General features: G+C 28.1%; 3 protein-coding genes across 3 annotated transcripts; all 3 read left to right on the top strand.

Moving 5' to 3' along the window:
* The first annotated feature begins 3,882 nt into the window (after nucleotides 1–3,882).
* Nucleotides 3,883–5,124, top strand: LOC133038977 (serine/threonine-protein kinase/endoribonuclease IRE1a-like). Its single transcript, XM_061117706.1, has 2 exons — nucleotides 3,883–4,170; nucleotides 4,723–5,124. Exons 1-2 carry the CDS (start codon nucleotides 3,923–3,925, stop codon nucleotides 4,937–4,939), a joined length of 465 nt encoding a protein of 154 aa, XP_060973689.1. The 5' UTR covers nucleotides 3,883–3,922; the 3' UTR covers nucleotides 4,940–5,124.
* Nucleotides 5,125–9,881: 4,757 nt separating this feature from the next.
* Nucleotides 9,882–12,192, top strand: LOC133038976 (putative disease resistance RPP13-like protein 1). Its single transcript, XM_061117705.1, has 2 exons — nucleotides 9,882–9,980; nucleotides 10,403–12,192. Exons 1-2 carry the CDS (start codon nucleotides 9,882–9,884, stop codon nucleotides 11,603–11,605), a joined length of 1,302 nt encoding a protein of 433 aa, XP_060973688.1. The 3' UTR covers nucleotides 11,606–12,192.
* LOC133038975 (putative disease resistance protein At3g14460) lies at nucleotides 11,717–13,455 on the top strand. The gene is made up of 2 exons (XM_061117704.1): nucleotides 11,717–12,691; nucleotides 12,955–13,455. The coding sequence occupies exons 1-2, from the start codon at nucleotides 11,717–11,719 to the stop codon at nucleotides 13,453–13,455; spliced, it is 1,476 nt and encodes a 491-aa protein (XP_060973687.1).
* The last annotated feature ends 5,392 nt before the right edge of the window (nucleotides 13,456–18,847 follow it).

Here is an 18,847-nt window from a genome sequence, read left to right as displayed (position 1 = left end):
ACAGTCAAGTATTTAACCATTATCTTCTCGGTCAAATCATGTCACATAAATTATAATCTGCCTAATTTAAATAATGTCAAACTACTATACATTATTTAAATAACATAACAATCATAATTAAATAATGTGAATCTTATAAACACACTATTTACATACATACTTAAATAACATGAATCTTATAAACACATTATTTAAATATATATACCTTTAGCAATGGCCATGCTCTAATACTGTAAACATACATAAATAACATGAATCTTATAAACATATTATTTAAATATATATTATACAGTACATTAAATAACAAACAATAAAGAGTTAGGCAGAAGACCTTAGTTAACTTCTCTTTTACTATTCCCACTCTTTCTATGAATGTTATTACATACAGAAAACTTATATTTTTCTACTTAATTTCCTTACCTCGAATGTGGAGTCCTAGCCTTGATTGCAATGAGAGTGATCCTTAAGAACCAATTGTCTTGTACTAAAAATCTAGTTTTTCATATTCTTTAATTAGAACATAATATAGGGATAAATTATTTAAAGCTTAACTTCAAATCTATTACCCTATATAGTCCATAACAACAAATAATTTAGCGTCTAATTGAAATATGGATGAGACTATAAGTTATACCTGAGCCTTGTGAAAACACCCCAATACTTTGAAGAGGAGAACAATAATAAAGATCTTGACACTATTTTAGTGGTGTGAGAGTAATGGTGATACCGATACAATCAGAGATATATATATATATATATATATATCATATATATATAAAAGGAGGATGGAGGTATATATATGTGGTGATATATGATGGTGACTAGCCAAAATATTTAGCAAAGGAAAGAAGGCAATAGATGAACATGTGAAGTAGAGAATAATTGTAAATGGGTTCTGAGAAATCTTGAGTAGAAGTGAAAATAGTGTCAACAAAGTATAGAATATGATGCATATTTATAGTCTTAGGGTCACGTCCAAAGTACCCGGCTCATCCTTAACTATGGTTAACAATATTAAAATTTAAATACACTAATGTATAGCTAGGTTCCTAGTTTTACTCCGGGTGAAGATAACTAACCAAAGAGAAAAAGAATCTCCATGCACCTGATAGAGGGTATCGTGAACTTAATCTTAGCTAGTATTGTTGGTTGATGACATCTACTCTTCAAGTGAGCCAAACACGTGTACCCTTAGCTACTAACAAATTCATATCCTTAAATATTCCCTCTTTATATATATCCTACTTGAACTAATTGCTAACTATATATTCTATAACAAATACAAGTCAGTACTCTACTAAGTCCTTAAATAGCTCATGAATCGCCACATAGCTATATAATCATTTGATTTAAGTTTAGTCTTTAGTAATTCATGATGAGATAGTGGGCTCCTCCTATCCCTACGCATCAGACTAGTTGGACTAATTCAACTTAGTTTTTCACATTTTTTTCCTACTCACATAACTCCCATAAAGATAATACTACTTATTATATTTTTTATTATTATTATTATTTTCCAACTCAGCCAAATACTTAAACTAATCAATACTCACTTGATTTGCCACTTTTATCTCACGTCCATAAACAAAGTTATACAATAATACCACATCCTTTGAGCTAATCTAACATTTCCCAAATTATTATTATTACGGGCTTTAAAAATACTAAAATTTCTTAATTTGATAAAAAAAAAATAACATTAGTTTAGTACTGCTATATAAAATAACATATTTATGAAATTCTATTTCCACATCGAGATATCTAGACTATTGTAATAGAAAATAATCTAAATATTTTGGTTATTACATGGAATAATTGAATTAATATGTTATGTTAGATTCTTAAATTGATATAAGCAAAGAAACATATATAAATTAAAATGTATTTGCTGAAATAAATTCAAGGTTGAGGTCGAGATGAATAGTTACCTGAAAATGAAGTACCCTAGGGTTTAGGCATATATAGCTGAGATGATGAAAGGAAAGAGATAAAGTACAAGCAAGAAAAGTCTCATTGATATTTACACATTGATACAATCATATATATCAACAATCCAAAGCTAACTGAAAGAACCAAAAAGGTTTTAGTTGATCTTTGGAGAGTCTAGAAGGCCCTGGAAATAAACGAATGTACATGTAACGATTCTTCTCTACAGACAAATGCCTGAACTCAAAACCCACTTCATCAAAATTCAAACTTTCTCAGATAAAACATTAATGGGTATTGAGTTTAGTGTAGTACGTACCGGTTCCATAAGCCAACCTTAAATGGGTCTGATTTTTTGTATGAGCTAATTATTTTTTTTTTCATATATTTACAGATTTTTCAATAATGGCAATTTGTTCTTCAAACCTATACTACCCTTCCCAATCTCTAGGGTGGGGAGTGTTCACACCTTCAACAACACAAATAAAGGTTTTTTTTTTAAAAAAAAAATAAAAAATAAATAAATTTGTTGATTTTATTAATGGTACAAATTAAAAAAGAGAAATTAATTATTATTATTATTTTTTACAGATACCTGAAAATAATATTTATAAACTAATTTGGTACTTACTATGGGAAAAATTATGCGGCAATATTCGATGTTGGAATTGCGTAAGTAATATTATTTTTTTCTTTATATTTAAAAAAAAAATAAAAAATTAAAAAAATTATGATATAAAATGTTATAATATATATTAATATATAGAAATGTTATTGAAATACAGAATGCAAATATAACAATTTCTGGATATGATCACAACCAATATATTGGTAATTTGGGAGACTTGATGGCTAGTCAATTTGAAAATATTACCGAAACTTTTACTGCTCGACCAACTTCTAAAGGCTTAATATTCATAAGGTATAAATAATATTTCCTATTGCGCTATTTTTATAGTGTCTTCTTAAATTATTTAGGGATTTTTACACCATATACTGAAGTTTTCAACTTTTTTACCTTTTTATTGTGGGACAGAATTTTTTTCAAAAATAATGTATAAATTTTTTAATGTTTACTGTGTTAAGTTTTTATTTTTATTCGGTTGTTTTTTAGTTGTTCTACTGTTGTTTTAATTATTCAGCTTTGTTGTTTTACGATTGTTTTATAAAAAGAGAATATTTTTGTAAAAAAATTTATGTGACAGTAAAATTATAAATTTTTGCCAAAAATCCTATATTTTTGTAAAAATTTTATTATTTATTTAATTAGTAATTGCACACTATAAAATTTAAGAGCATTGGCATAAATATACAATATTTTAGGTTTATATATATACTAATTATATATTTTTTCAGCGGCTAATATACTTAATATCAATTTTTGTCTATTTTTGTTATTACTTATTACTATACAATATGTTCGACTTTGTATTTGGATAAAAAATGAAAATAAAATATTATTAAAAAATTAATAATTTATTTTATACATGTTATTTATTTTGGTGTTAGAACTGTGTATGAAAAAATATAATTAATTGTTAAATAATTAGTTAGAATATAGTGTAAGTTTGCAACAAAATATAATTAGAAATAGTTAATTAATTATGAAGAAAAAAGTGAGTGGCAATACTCTTAATTTTTGTAATTAAATAAATTAATATGTATTGTATTTGTTGTGATTAAATTTATTAAAAAGAAAAATATTTATTATTAACATATTTATATATTTACATTTATAGGGATATAATTGAGGAACTTATTGAATTTCACAACTTGGGAAAAGTTTATTTGAATCTTACTCCATCAAATATTTTGGTTCAAAAAGAAGTGAATGGTATTCTTAGAGCAGAATTGGCCAAAAATACTTGTATGACTAAAACAAGTGAATATTCTTCATCAGGTAATTAATTAGTTGAAATATTTATTTAACCCACTTTGTAATAAAGTTTATATATGTATATTCATTGTACTAACTGAGAAATTATAATTATATATTATGTTAGATTGTAATAAATTTGGTTGGAAAGCAAATGATGCTGCGGAAACAATCAAAGGAAATATGTTTAGTTTCGGATGCATTTTATTTTTCATTATCACCAACGGTAGACATCCTTTTGGAGACAATTCTTACTCTCGCCAATACAATATTGAACATAATAACATGGTGAATGAAAATATTTTGATCAATTTTCCCGAAGCCCTAGGTCTTATTTCTCGCTTGTTGAGCGTCAATCCTCTAGACAGGTACTTACATATATAAATATAATATATATGAATGGATTTTATTTAAATTATTTATTTATAGAAAAATCAAATGCTTTGTGTTGTTCAAATATATATGAATAGAAATTTTAATGTGAAGTGTACTTAACAAATTATAACTAGTATATTGAATTTTAATTGTTACAGACCAACAGCTGTAGATGTGTTAAACCATCCGTTCATGTGAAAATCAGAGAAGAAAAAAGACTTAATATGTGATGCTGGTGATCTAGAAAAGAGTCATCATTTACTATCGCAAGCACTTGAAAGTATTTCTATTGAAGAAATAATTGCAACTGATTATCAAAAACGTACCGATTCCACCACTACTTGGGATCAATTTATTGACGAGGCTATAATTAGTCATATGACTCATTTTAGTCAATATGACTTTACAAGTGTGCGATCGCTCATACGTTTCATCAGAAATTTGTGCATTCATTACAAACAACGTCCTAAATATATTAAGGTACCTTACAATAACCTAGATATAGAATTGAATATCTATTTCAATATAAATATAATTAATTAATTAATTGTTTTGATTTCATATCAGGATCTTATAGGTGTAAGGAATCGGAACGATTTGTACGACAATTATTTTACAATTATATTTCCAAAGCTTTTTATGAAGGTTTACGAAGCAATTTATATATATTGTCGAGGAGAAGAAGACTTTGAAGAATACTTTGAAGATAACAACCAAGAAGACTTCAATATTCTACTACTTTATCAAAATAAAATTGAATAATTTATAGTACATTATAATAAACTTTGTTGGGATTAAACTTACTTAACCTGTCAAGTCAGCATGTCCATCTATTTGCTCATCAGATGAATCTGAAGAAAGCTGCTGCAAGTTATAACAGTTGGCTTTAATACCAACTTAAAGGGGACCCACCAGCAACTATATATAGGGATTCCTCTATTCTCAAAGACAGGTTTGAGTAGAGAGTTCTGATCTCTAATCTCCAAAGCTCATACTTTAGATTCAGTTTAGAGAGAGAGAGAGTCCAAGATCATAATGAGTGTGTGTGGAGGGATGTAAAAGGGAGTATCACTCTTGAAGTGATTTTCCTTAATGTGAGGTATTTCTTTGTAATTACTTACTGTGTTGAGTTGTAATTTTGGACTCATTCTATTGTGTACTACTGACTATTCCTATTCAATAAAGATCCACAATTCATTCATTATTGAGTTACGTTTTTTTTGTCTTATTTTCAATTAAGTTCAAGTTTTAGTTTTGTGATTTGTTTTAATTTTGAATTATTTTTTTTGGACATTATTATTGTTGTAACAACTTGTTTTAAGGGTGGGGATTCACCAGAAACTTATTACCTAATTTTTTGTTTAAAGAAAAAGTTATTGGAGGGATTTAGTATTTATGTTTTAAATTAATTTTATGGTTGAAGAAAGGTATTATGACTCATATTATATACAATAAAATCTTAATCAACTTCAATTTCTAGTAAATTAGACAAAGTGATTAGTTGCATCAAATTAAAAGGTATAAGTACAAAAGTGATTAGCTAAGGAAAAAGATTTCCTCACAACAATTGAACTGGCCATTTGGAGTCATTCAAGATTAATCGAAATGCTATAATAATTATTGATCAATCTTGTGACTTTGTGACTCAAAATAGTCTAAATAGTGTACGAAATTTTATACAAAATGCATAATTTTAGAAAAATGTTGTACAACACAAAATTTTTAGCACCATCTTGAATTGTACTAATTAGATATTTGGATTGAAATTTTTTTTATAAACGCTGAAAGTTTAGGAGTACGATTTGATAGATATTAAATTTTGGAGGTACAATTCAGTACATGGGCAATCGACATATTAATAATATTGAACAAAATTAGATAGAAGTCTTTGAATCTAACAATCTAAATATTTAAAAGGAATTTTTAATGAAATGAGAAATTTGAGGACATGATGTGGTACATGTCAAAGTTCGATTTTTTTTTTTAACGACCTAAAAGATTTGGTAACATGATTTGATACATATTAAAATTCGATAGACAAAATCCTAACTAACCCAAATAATTAAATATCAAATCACATACATTTTAGAGATAATTACGCCAGCAGACGAAAATTTGGAAAAAACATCATAAGTAACGCTGATAATTTTTATTGTAGAATATACCCTTAATTTTATAATATTTTTTGACAAGTATATACATGCTTATTGTTTTCTTTTTCTCTCTTTTTATATGTACGCTAGTTTATTTTTTCTTTTTTAAACATATATATGTATCTCCTCTCTATTTTTTTTTTTTTATAGACTCATGTATTTCCAAGCTATATATATGTATATATATATATATTTTTCATTTTATAATAATAGTCTGATTCTTTTTTAAAAGATGGGATACTTATCAATATTTTCTCTATTATTTTTTTAATAAAATCTTTTCTAATAACACAAGTCATTGTTTGGTCTCAAAAGTTATACCATTACAACATACTCTTCAATTAAATTATTTGAATATGTGGAAAGCATATATTTCTTTACCGTTACTAGAAAAGATAATCGAAATTAAAAGTAACATTTTAATTTCTTTTGGTTTAATTGACAAACAAAAACAATCAAAATTTATGTTTAAACAAAATAAAATATAACTAACTAATTTCATTGGTTATTAAAAAAAATATTTTGATATTTAATATTTAAAAGTTACTAAATTGTATGCTACATAAGTTTACTTTATAATGCAATGTTGATCGATTTCTGTAATATATTTCAGTTACATCTTTTGATATGTGGGAAACATATATTTTTTAAGACTAATATTTTTTAGTAACATTTTAGTTACTAAATTGTATTCTCTTTTTTACAGAACAATTTTGGTAGATTTTTAAAATAACTTATAAGGAAAACATAAGAAAAATAAAATTCAAGTTACACGGCTATTTGTTTGAGCTCAAGAGTGACACCATTTTGATCTATTTTTTCAAGATAATTCTTTTGATATGTGGAACCATAGATTTTTTCACCGAATAAAATTTTCAGAATTAACCTTATAGTCCTTTTTATATTTTTTAATGAAAAAAAAGCAACCAATAACTTAAATAAAATCCAATATGTCAACTAATTTCATATTACTAAAACTAATTTGTAATTTTATACATAAAAGTTACTGTATGGTATACATTCTTTATAAATTTATTTTATAGAATTATTTCAATAACATCACACAATAATTATATAAATATTAAAAAATATGTATTTATTTTGCTAATATAAACTATTTAGTACCTTATTAGATTTTAAATATATTTAAAGGTAACGTAAAAGTTACTATAAAAATAAACAAGTAAAAAAGTAACATAAGTGTATTTTGATCAACAATTTATACCTATTTATTATTATAATTATAATTAACTAGCGAGAATAAGAAATAAATATATATGAGATAATATTATCTCACAAACTATTTAATATCTTAGTATCTTATTTTCTTTAATAACATCTCATAATTTTTAAATATAATTTTTTTTATTAACAACATTTAATAAATTAAAATGTTGCTTTTTATTTTAAATATATATTTTCCATATATTAAAATGGTTACATTAAGAAATAGGTTGGAATGATTATATTTTTAAGGCCACTAAACTAACGGTGTAGTTTGAAAAAATAATAAGGATAAATATTAAAAAAGAAAAAAAATAAATTGTTATTAAAAAAAGAAAAGAAAAGAAAAAAAAGAGAAAGAAAAAAAAAAGTGGACAGAAAAAAAAGATAGCAAAAGTGGCTCACAACACAATACAAGAAATATGAGTAATTGAGTATATTATTTATATTTCGGTAGAACTAACACTCTTTTAAACTAATTAAATTAATTTTGTTATTTTCATAAATAATTATGTAATCAAGTATATATATGAAAAATCCCCTACATTTTAATTGAATGATTAGTATAAAACTTCACTAACCATTTCCAAAATTTCACCATATTGAAAATCACTTATAATACCTAAATAATTTAGCAAATCTAAAGATTTTAATGTCAAAAATAAAACTTTAGTTTTTTTCTATAGTTTTCTAAAAGGTAACAAGTAAATTAACAATTAAGTTTCAACTTTCACGTGCCAAAAAGTCACAAAGCCAAAATGTTCAATCATATCAATAAAAAAACATATCTTTATTCATCAACAATGAATAAAAATTACATCTTTACCAAAAAAAGAGAAAAAGTTTAATCTTTGAAAGTGTCAAACAAGCTTAGAGTAGAAGTTAGAGACAATAATCTCTGCCATTTTTGAGTGTAATAAAGAAAAGCTTCAAGCTTCAAGCTAAGGTTGGTTATGGCTGATTCCAAGGTTGAGACCATATACCGGCTTAGCTCATACAAAAATCAGACCCATTTAAGGTTGGCACTAAACTCAATAGCCATTAATGTTTTATACGAGAAAGTTTGAATTTTGATGAAGTGGGTTTTGAGTTCAGGCATTTGTACCGTGGAGAAGAATCGTTACAAATTAAGTAATGTTGGTTTCTTCTAACTTAAGTAATGTAAAATTTTCTTTTTCTTTTTCCAAATTAATAACTTAAACTCAGCCTTAAAATAACCCCAAATACGACAAAAGAAATCTTTGCATAAAGACCTCCTTGCCCTTCAAGCTAATTTAAATAATTATAAACTCCAAAGGGTAAATTGGTCAATTACCAAATCCCAAAAAATTCTAACGCCTCTAATATCTAACAATGATATCCCGATAATATTCTAAATCATATAAAATACGACTCTCTAACAGCCCAACGTCGCTTTCCACAACTTCCGAACACAACACAGAAATAGAGCAATTTACATAAATATCATAATAAACATATACGAACTCAAATAAATTCCCATAATATGTATTATATAAATAATAACAAAATCTCATAGATAAACCCTAATTATTTAATAATCCAAGGTATTAATCATATGCGGTCTTTACAGTTAGTCTTTGTATAGAGTTAGTTATACAGTTGTTTGTAGCTGTTAACTAACACCTTTTTCTATTGAATTTAGAAGTGGATGATGAAATTTGTTTGTTATTTTTTTTTTTTGGGTAATTGAGTTTTGGGCTTGTAATTTTTGGAATAAAGTTTGAAACTTGATCCGTTGTTCTTTCTAAAGTTCATTAGTTCATTAGTTTTCCATGCTTGTGTTTTTGTGATATCTGAGATTCTAACCTAAGCTTTGATGAAAAAGGGAAAAGGGTGTTCTTGTTTTTTTGGTAAAATTGTAGTTTTTGGTTTAATTCAAGTTGGAAATTTGACAAGTAATTTGGTTGTTATTGTTTATAAATTATAGTACTATTTTGGAAGTTAGTCAATCTCTGTGCAGAGTTAGTTATAGAGTTGTTTGTAGATGTCAACTAACACCTTTTTGTTTCTTTCAGTTAATTTTGGATTCTTGATATGATTGTATCAGTGTAAAAATATCAATGAGACTTTTCTTTCTTCTTCTTTATCTCTTTCCTTTCACTATCTCAGCTGTGTCTAAACCCTATAACTAGGATACTTCATTTTCTACTGAATATAGAAGTGGATGCTGAAATCGGTTTTTGTTTGGGTAATTGAGCTTTTGGGTTTGTAACTTCTGGATAAAGTTTGAAACTTGACAAATAGTTTTGATTTGGACTCGTTTTATCAAGAGGGAAACCAAATTCATTGTTTTTTCGTTTTTTAAGATGGTAGTTACTGAAAGCTTTGATAGTGTCTTTCATGAGCTTATGCTTGTTGATTGTTACTACATATGGTTTTCGGACTATTACTGCGTAGAAATTTACGTTCTTTATAGCGAATTTAGAAGTTGATGCTGAAATTGTGCTGTAGTCTCTTCCAGCTGTAGAAAAGAGGAATTTTTTTTAAGGAGTAATTACAGCTTGGGATTGCAATTCTTGGAATGAAAGTCGAAACTTGGACAATTACTTTGATCTGGGTTCTGTTTATCAAGAGAGAACCTAATTCATTAGTGTTTTTTAATGGTAATCTTATCTCATAAGTTGATGCATGTTGATTGTTACTAAGCATGATGCCCTATTATACTTAGGTTGGTAAGTTAGCTGGTTCGATGATTTTCCTTGTTTTGAATTTCTGGTTCGATGATTTTCCTTGTTTCGAATTTCTGGTTTCTATATATTAGTCTTTTGTTACTCATAGAATTATTCGGAAATCTCTATACTATCTCTAATACTACTTAGCAATTTAGATTCTTCATCCTGAACTTAGGCTTGCTTCTAAAGATGTCCTTGAATTCTTTCGAGGAAATAAGGAAGCAAATCTCAAAAAGTTGAAGAAAATGTTGCAGTCTGCTAATGTTCTACTCAATGATGCCGAGCAGAAACAACTTGGAGATGACAATGTGAAGAAGTGGCTTGAAGATCTTAAAGAAGTAGTTTATGAAGCTGATCATGTGATGGACAAGATCAACACTGAAGCCTTGCGAATCAAGATGGAGAAAGGTGAACTCGAAAGCACAACAAGTAAGTCCTTGAGCTTTTTCAAAAAGTTTTATAATCCATTTAAAAAAGCTTTGACATGTGAAGTAGAGAAGATTCTTGATACATTAGATGATCTTTTAGCTCACACAAAATACCTTGATTTGAAAAAAGTAGATATGAAAACAACTTTACAACATAGACCACATGCCCCTTTGCTAGAGGATTCTAAGGTCTATGGAAGGGAGAGTGATAGAAAGGCTATTGTTAAGCTAGTCTTGTCTCATGATGTTGGTGACCATAACATCTCTGTTATTTCTATAGTAGGGATGGGTGGTATAGGCAAAACTACGCTTGTCCAAAGCGTGTATGCAGATGCCAGTGTCAAACAACACTTTGACTTGAAAGCATGGGTAACTATCTCCGTCGATTTTGATGTTTTAAAAATAAGCAAACTTATTTTGGAGGCAATCACTAAACGAAGATGTGATGCAGAAGAGGTACATCAACTTCAAAATGAATTGAAAAGTGCATTGTTTGGGAAAAAGTTTTTTTTTGTTCTTGATGATGTATGGAATGAGAATTATTTGTTGTGGGACTCTTTGAAAAGTTGTTTTCAATTTGGCGAGCAAGGAAGTAAAATTATTGTGACCATGCGGAGCAAGGATATTGCATTGATGATGAAGACAAATGTTCAACCTTACGATCTTCAAGTAATGTCTGACGATAATTGTTGGAAGTTGTTTGCAGAACACGTCTTCGATGATATAGACTCCAATGAGGTACATCTAGAATTGGAGGAATTTGGAAAGCAAATTGTTGAAAAGTGCAAGGGTCTTCCTTTAGCTGTAAAATCGATGGCTGGACTTTTGAAATGTACGTCAAATCATGAAGAATGGAGGCATGTATTGCAAAGTGATATCTGGGAGTTGCCAAATCGCCTTAACATTAGAATTGTTCCGGCTTTATGGTAGAGCTACCACTTCTTACCTCCTTATTTGAAACCATGTTTTTCTCATCTTTCAATCTTTCCCAAAGATTATGAATTTCAAAAAGATGACAAAGATAAAATAATCTTAATTTGGATGGCAGAAGGTCTTTTGCAACCTCAGAAAGGGAAAAGAATTGAAGATGTTGGGGAAGAGTATTGGAATGCTTTAATATCAAAATCGTTTTTTCAAAGAAACAATACATGGAATCTTAATATTTCTATGCATGATCTTATGCATGATTTAGCTATGCATATATCAGGTCAAAGTTGCTTTATTTATGATAGTTGTAACGACTCTGGCAAGCTAATAACCAATAGCAAGATTCGCCATCTATCATACATGAAGGACTTGAAAGATACAATAGAATTTGACAACTTCTCTAGAGTGAAGCATTTGCGTACCCTGTTGGCTTTGCCATTACGACATATATGGAGATCACTTGAGACCCAATTTAAGCTTGAAATGGTGTTAAAGGATGGAGGATGCTTAAAAACTCTTTCTTTGTCACAATCGCATATCACAAACTTGCCTGATTCAATTGGCAATTTAAAACAACTCAGGTATTTGGATGTCTCTGGCACAAAAATCAAAGAGTTACCTCTTTCAATTTGTGAGTTATACAATTTGGAAACACTCTTATTGATGTATTGTAATGATCTCACACAATTGCCAACCAACATTTCCAACTCAATCAACTTGCGTCATCTTGTAACAAGGTGGACTCGTTTAAAAGAGATGCCACCAAATATCTGTAATATGACAAATCTTCAGAGGTTAAGTGATTTTGTTTTGTGTAAAAGTGGTGGATCGAGGATCAAAGAGTTGGGTAAGTTGGAGAATCTGCATGGAAGCTTACATGTTTCAGGCCTTAGCTATGTTAATGATGTGAGTGATGTTTTGGAAGGCGAACTGAGGAACAAAAAGTATCTTGACGAGCTCATTCTTTCATGGAATGGCACGAAAGATAACTCAACAAAGGAAAAAGAAGTACTTAATGCACTCCAACCACATGTAAATTTAAAGAAACTCGAAATTATTGGTTATAACGGTACAAGTCTGCCAGATTGGGTAACGCATCCATCATATCGTAACTTGGAAGAGGTTGATCTACACTGTGAAAATTGTTGCCAGCCGCTGTTATCATTTCAACAACTAAGTTCACTGAGATATTTTCGTGTTACCTGCATTGATATGCATGATGAATTTCGTAGTATTTCTTTGAATAAGCCCTTTCTATTCTTAGCAAGATTAGAACTTGTTAGAATAGATATGTTGGATTGGTCGTTTATTAATAAGAGTGACAAACAAGTGAGATTTTTCGTTGTTTAAAGCAATTTGATTTGAAAAGATGCGGGAAGCTAAATGTGGCATTACCTGGGTGTAATTTTCCATCATTAGAAGTCATCAACGTTGTACATTGTGATGAAATGGTAACTATATTTCCAACAAGTACTCACATTGACTCTGCATATTCTTCCCTCAAAACGTTGAGCATAAATAATTGCTCAAGGTTGGAAACCTTTTCAGTGATGGGGTTGCCACCTTCTTTAAGAAGTCTATACATCACATCATGTGATATGCTCGTGGATAATCGCATGAAATGGAATTTACAAAGTCTCCCATCATTGAATGATTTAGATCTCTGCCGTTGTGAAGTTGTGGTGGATTCATTTCCAGAGGAATGGCTGCTCCCACCATCTTTAAAAGCTCTTAAGGTTTTCAACTGCAATAACCTCAGAGCTCTAACACCTCACCTCCCTTCGTCGATTAGAACTTCGATTTTTGGAAAAGCTGGAGTGATTACCACCAACAGAACTGCCTCAAAGTATTAATTATTTGTCAATAGAAGGATGTAGTCTGTTAATTCCGAGGTGCAAGGAAGGAACAGGGGAAGATTGGTCCAAAATTCAACACATACCAAACATACTAACCCAAGAAACAGAACATAATAAGACATACTTTGAAGACAGGTAATTGATTTCAGCAAATACATTTTGATTTATATATGTTTGTTTGAATACTAATCAACATATTTGCAGGGAGGAAACAGTACTTATGGGTGATGATGATTATAATTGAGTCTCAAAGATTTTCATCAAATTGCTTCTTTTAATTCACTCTGCCAATTGGGATTATTCAAGCTAAAGTCATGTTCAAACTTTTAATAGCAATAATTAGTTTGATGTTTTGGTTTTAATGTGTTATTCTAATTTCAACCAGTTGATTGGTAAATAAGTAACTATTTTGACAAGGAGTAATGGTGATTTAAATCTTCTTGTATATTTACTTAAAATATTTCACAAAAATGTAACAAGTTGTTAAATAATTACAATGTATAATCTAATGATAATTTTCTCTTGCCAATTATTTTTTTTTTGGGCAAAAGTTAATTATTAGAAATAATTATGGGTGTGTTCTCTGACTCTTAACCATTTTTAAACATTTTTTTTATTTCTAATTAGAGAAGTGGAGATAATTTGAAAAAAAAAATCATATTTTGTAAAACTATTTTTATATTTTAATTTAAAAATTTTGAAAACAAATAAAAGTCACTTTTAACCACGAATGCTGGCCCCGACCCTAAAATTTAGTGGGTTATAGGAAAAATAAAATATTTTAGGCTTTTATTTAAAAAAAATGTGAATTTTTAAAAGGAGATAATTATTTTTAAGGTGCTGGGCTAGGTGGACTCTAGGCACAGGCTTAGTCTATGCTTGGGGTGAAGCCTGCTCGGCTTCTGGTCTGAACCTCAACCATGGCCCCGACTTGGATTTAGGCTCAGACCGTGATCCCAGTCTAGCCTCGGGACCCCGACTTGACTTGACCCTTGAACCCAGACCCGACTCAAATCTGGACCCAAACACAGACTCGAATTTGAACTTGAACCTCAGTCCAGATCGAACCTTAGCCCTGACTTAGACCCAAAACCCAACTTGATTCCCGACCCTCAGACCCTGACCCTCAAACTTGCACCACGACCCCTATACTTAAATTGCGACGCTCGACCTTTCCCCGAATGTCAACCCTAGGTTGAACCCTTCCTGGACTTAGACCGCGACCTCCTGCTGAGACCCTATCCTTAGTTTGAACCCAGACCTAACTTGGACCTCGGCATCCAACCACCAATCCTAGCCCCAACTCGGACTCGGACCCTAACACCCGATCCTGAAATGAAATAATCAAAAGCAATTGAGTCATGAATAAGAGAGTAGTATAGATCATGAAATGAAATAGGATGAGTACAAAAAATTTTCTGCTTGTTAAATGGTATTTGGAAATTTTATACTTGGAAGCTAAGTAGCAAGTAATTTGGATCTCATATTACATATTTTATGTCTTTGAAAGTTTTATCCCATATTGATTAGAGAGTACTAACTTTACTCTTTATTTTTTATATAATCAAATCAACTTAATATGACTCATATTATATACAATACAACCCTAAGCAACTTCAATTTCTAGTAAATTAGAGAAAGTGATTTTCATATTAGCTCCGACAATCATTACCAAGTACCAAAATGCATACCTCTTCCATATGTTAAAAATAAAACAAAATCGAAAATTATTAAAAAAAAAACAGAACATAATATAGACAAAGTTAACATATCCCTGCCATTCTGAAGATTGCACATCTGCACTCGAACTCAAAAATGATCAGCTTCTCAATGTTTCTTCGTATTATTATTATTATTATGGTCAAAACTCAAAAAAAATCTCTTCACAATGATAGATCAGACCAGAGCAAGCTCCAAACCAAGACCACGAATTTCGTCGCCAACCTTAAAAATCACAGTCTCCTCCCTTCGCGTTGGTTTCTCTTCCGACGGAGGTGAGATCGGGAGCTTCATCGCTGGCTCCCTTCTCTCTCTTTCTCCATGCTGCGAACCCCTCTCACGCTCTCTCCGTCGTTCTCTTAGCCACTCGATGCATCTCGACCTTGTTGGTCTCGGTCTCTTCCATTCTCTCTATCTCCATCAGCTTCATCTAACAAGGAGTATCTCAATGATGAAGCCACCGTCCGCTGCCCAGATTGAGACCAACAAGATCGTCCGCCGCCACCGTCCGCGCCCACTGTGAAAAATGTGTTCTTTTGATATATGATTCTTTTGCTTTATTTATATTATTATTATTTTAGGGGTTTTAATTAACTAATTTGTATATGTTTTTAGTATATTTGGGTATGTAATTTTTTTCTTTTTTTTTAATTTCCAGAACATTCTAGCAACCGTATAGATCTCCCACATATATATATATAGTATTTTTGTACTTTGTGTGAGTAGATTGCTTTCTCTCTCTCTCTCGTAGTGTTCAGTGATCATAGCCTTCATCGTTTTACAATTAAATCTTTCTTCCTTTCTTTTACGATTAATATAACTTGAAAAGGTAAAGTATTATATATATATAATCCATCTAATTAGTTATAATTGTAGGTAAATATGTCTTATAAATCAAGAAAATAACTTTTATAAACTGTTTTTTTTTTTTCAAACCTTGATTTGAGTTTTTGTACGTAGGATTCATACATTATTCTTCTTTATCTATATATTTGAATATTAATGTATTTATCCTATATTAGACTCTTTTATTCTTCTTTTTTTCTAATATAATTATTAATTAGTTTAAAAAAACCTATTAATTTTTTGTCAAGTTTTTCTTATAATTATTTTTTTAAGTTTTTAAAAAAAATAGGATCAAAAGAGATGGAAAAAAAGAAAAAAAAGAAAATTTGTAGATAGAAATAAGTTGTAATTTATTTTTAAAAATAATTACTATGATAACTATTTAATTAAATTGTTCACTTTATCTTTTTCACATTTTTCTAAAATATAAATTTTTGATCACTTTAACTTATCAATACTTTTTTTTTTTCAGTTTTAAACAAAATATCTATAAGTAAACTTTATTTATGTTTATAAAACAAAATATCTATAACTATTTTTTTTTCAAAAATAATAAAAATAAGTATAAGATACTATAAATTGACATTAGCATTTTAATAAAATACTAAATTCTGATAGATTTTCAGTTATTTAAATCTAAATTCTTAATTTAATATTATTATATATTTTTTTCAAAATATTTTAAAGTATTCATGATATTTTTTTTAATGAAATCATAAATTTTTAAACATTTATAGCTATTTTAAATTCAAATCCTAAATTTGATACTTAAAAATTTACTAATAAATTACAAAAAACACACAAAAATGTGTGTAATTAAAAATAATATCATATAATAAATAAACAAATTGAACATGAGGATAGGGGTGCTATTTCTAAGCGCGGTTTGTTTCCTAATTATCAAATAAACATTAGTAAAAAGAGAGTATATATTTATTTTATTATAAATTTTGGTAATAATTTAATGATAATATTTTTAAAAGACTATTATTTTTTACTCTCCAATAATAATCTATGTCATTTTTTTTATTAACCTAATTATTTTTTTTTCATATATTTACAGATTTTTCAATAATGGCAATTTGTTCTTCAAACCTATACTACCCTTCCCAATCTCTTGGGTGGGGAGTGTTGACACCTTCAACAACACAAATAAAGGTTTTTTTCTTTTAAAAAAATAAAATAAATAAATTTGTTGATTTTATTAATGGTACAAATTAAAAAAGAGAAATTAATTATTATTATTATTTTTTACAGATACCTGAAAATAATATTTATAAACCAATTTGGTACTTACTATGGGAAAAATTATGCGGCAATATTCGATGTTGGAATTGCGTAAGTAATATTATTTTTTTCTTTATATTTAAAAAAAATTAAAAATTAAAAAATTATGATATAAAATGTTATAATATATATTAATACATAGAAATGTTATTGAAATACAGAATGCAAATATAACAATTTCTGGATATGATCACAACCAATATATTGGTAATTTGGGAGACTTGATGGCTAATCAATTTGAAAATATTACTGAAACTTTTACTGCTCGACCAACTTCTAAGGGCTTAATATTCATAAGGTATAAATAATATTTTCTATTGTGCTATTTTTATATTGTCTTCTTAAATTATTTAGAGATTTTTACACCACATACAAGTTTTCAACTTTTTTACCTTTTTATTGTGGGACAGAATTTTTTTCAAAAATAATGTATAATTTTTTTACTGTTTACTGTGATAATTTTTCATTGTTATTCGGTTGTTTTTTAGTTATTTTACTGTTGTTTTAATTATTCAGTTTTATTATTTTACGGTTGTTTTATAAAAAAAAAAATATTTTTGTAAGAAATTTTATGTGACAGTAAAATTATAAATTTTTATCAAAAATTCTATATTTTTGTAAAAATCTTATTATTTATTTAATTAGTAATTGCACACTATGAAATTTAAGAGCATTGGAATAAATATACAATATTTTAGGTTTATATATATACTAATTATATATTTTTTTCAGCAGCTAATATACTTAATATCAATTTTTGTCTATTTTTGTTATTACTTATTACTATACAATATGTTTGACTTTGTCTTTGGAGAAAAAATGAAAATAAAATATTATTAAAAAATTAATAATTTATTTTATACATGTTATTTATTTTGGTGTTAGAACTGTGTATGAAAAAAATATAATTAATTGTTAAATAATTAGTTAGAATATAGTGTAAGTTTGCAACAAAATATAATTAGAAATAGTTAATTAATTATGAAAAAAAAAGTGAGTGGCAATACTCTTAATTTTGTAATTAAATAAATTAATATATATTTTATTTGTTGTGATTAAATTTATTAAAAAGAATTTGATGAATTTAAAAATATTTATATATTTATATTTATAGGGATATAATTGAGGAACTTATTGAATTTCACAACTTGGGAAAAGTTTATTTGAATCTTACTCCATCAAATATTTTGGTTCGAAAAGAAGTGAATGGTATTCTTAGAGCAGAATTGGCCAAAAATACTTGTATGACTAAAACAAGTGAATATTCTTCATCGTGTAATTAATTATTTGTAATATTTATTTAACCCACTTTATAATAAAGTTTATATATGTATATTCATTGTACTAATCCGAGAAATTATAATTATATATTATGTTAGATTGTAATAAATTTGGTTGGAAAGCAAATGATGCTGCGGAAACAATCAAAGGAAATATGTTTAGTTTCGGATGCATTTTATTTTTCATTATCACCAACGGTAGACATCCTTTTGGAGACGATTCTTACTCTCGCCAATACAATATTGAACATAACAAC

Source organism: Cannabis sativa, chromosome 6, assembly GCF_029168945.1.
Source record: "Cannabis sativa cultivar Pink pepper isolate KNU-18-1 chromosome 6, ASM2916894v1, whole genome shotgun sequence".
Classification (NCBI taxonomy): domain Eukaryota; kingdom Viridiplantae; phylum Streptophyta; class Magnoliopsida; order Rosales; family Cannabaceae; genus Cannabis; species Cannabis sativa.
The sequence above is the reverse complement of the archived record's forward strand: the minus strand, read 5'-3'. Positions and strand labels throughout refer to the sequence as shown.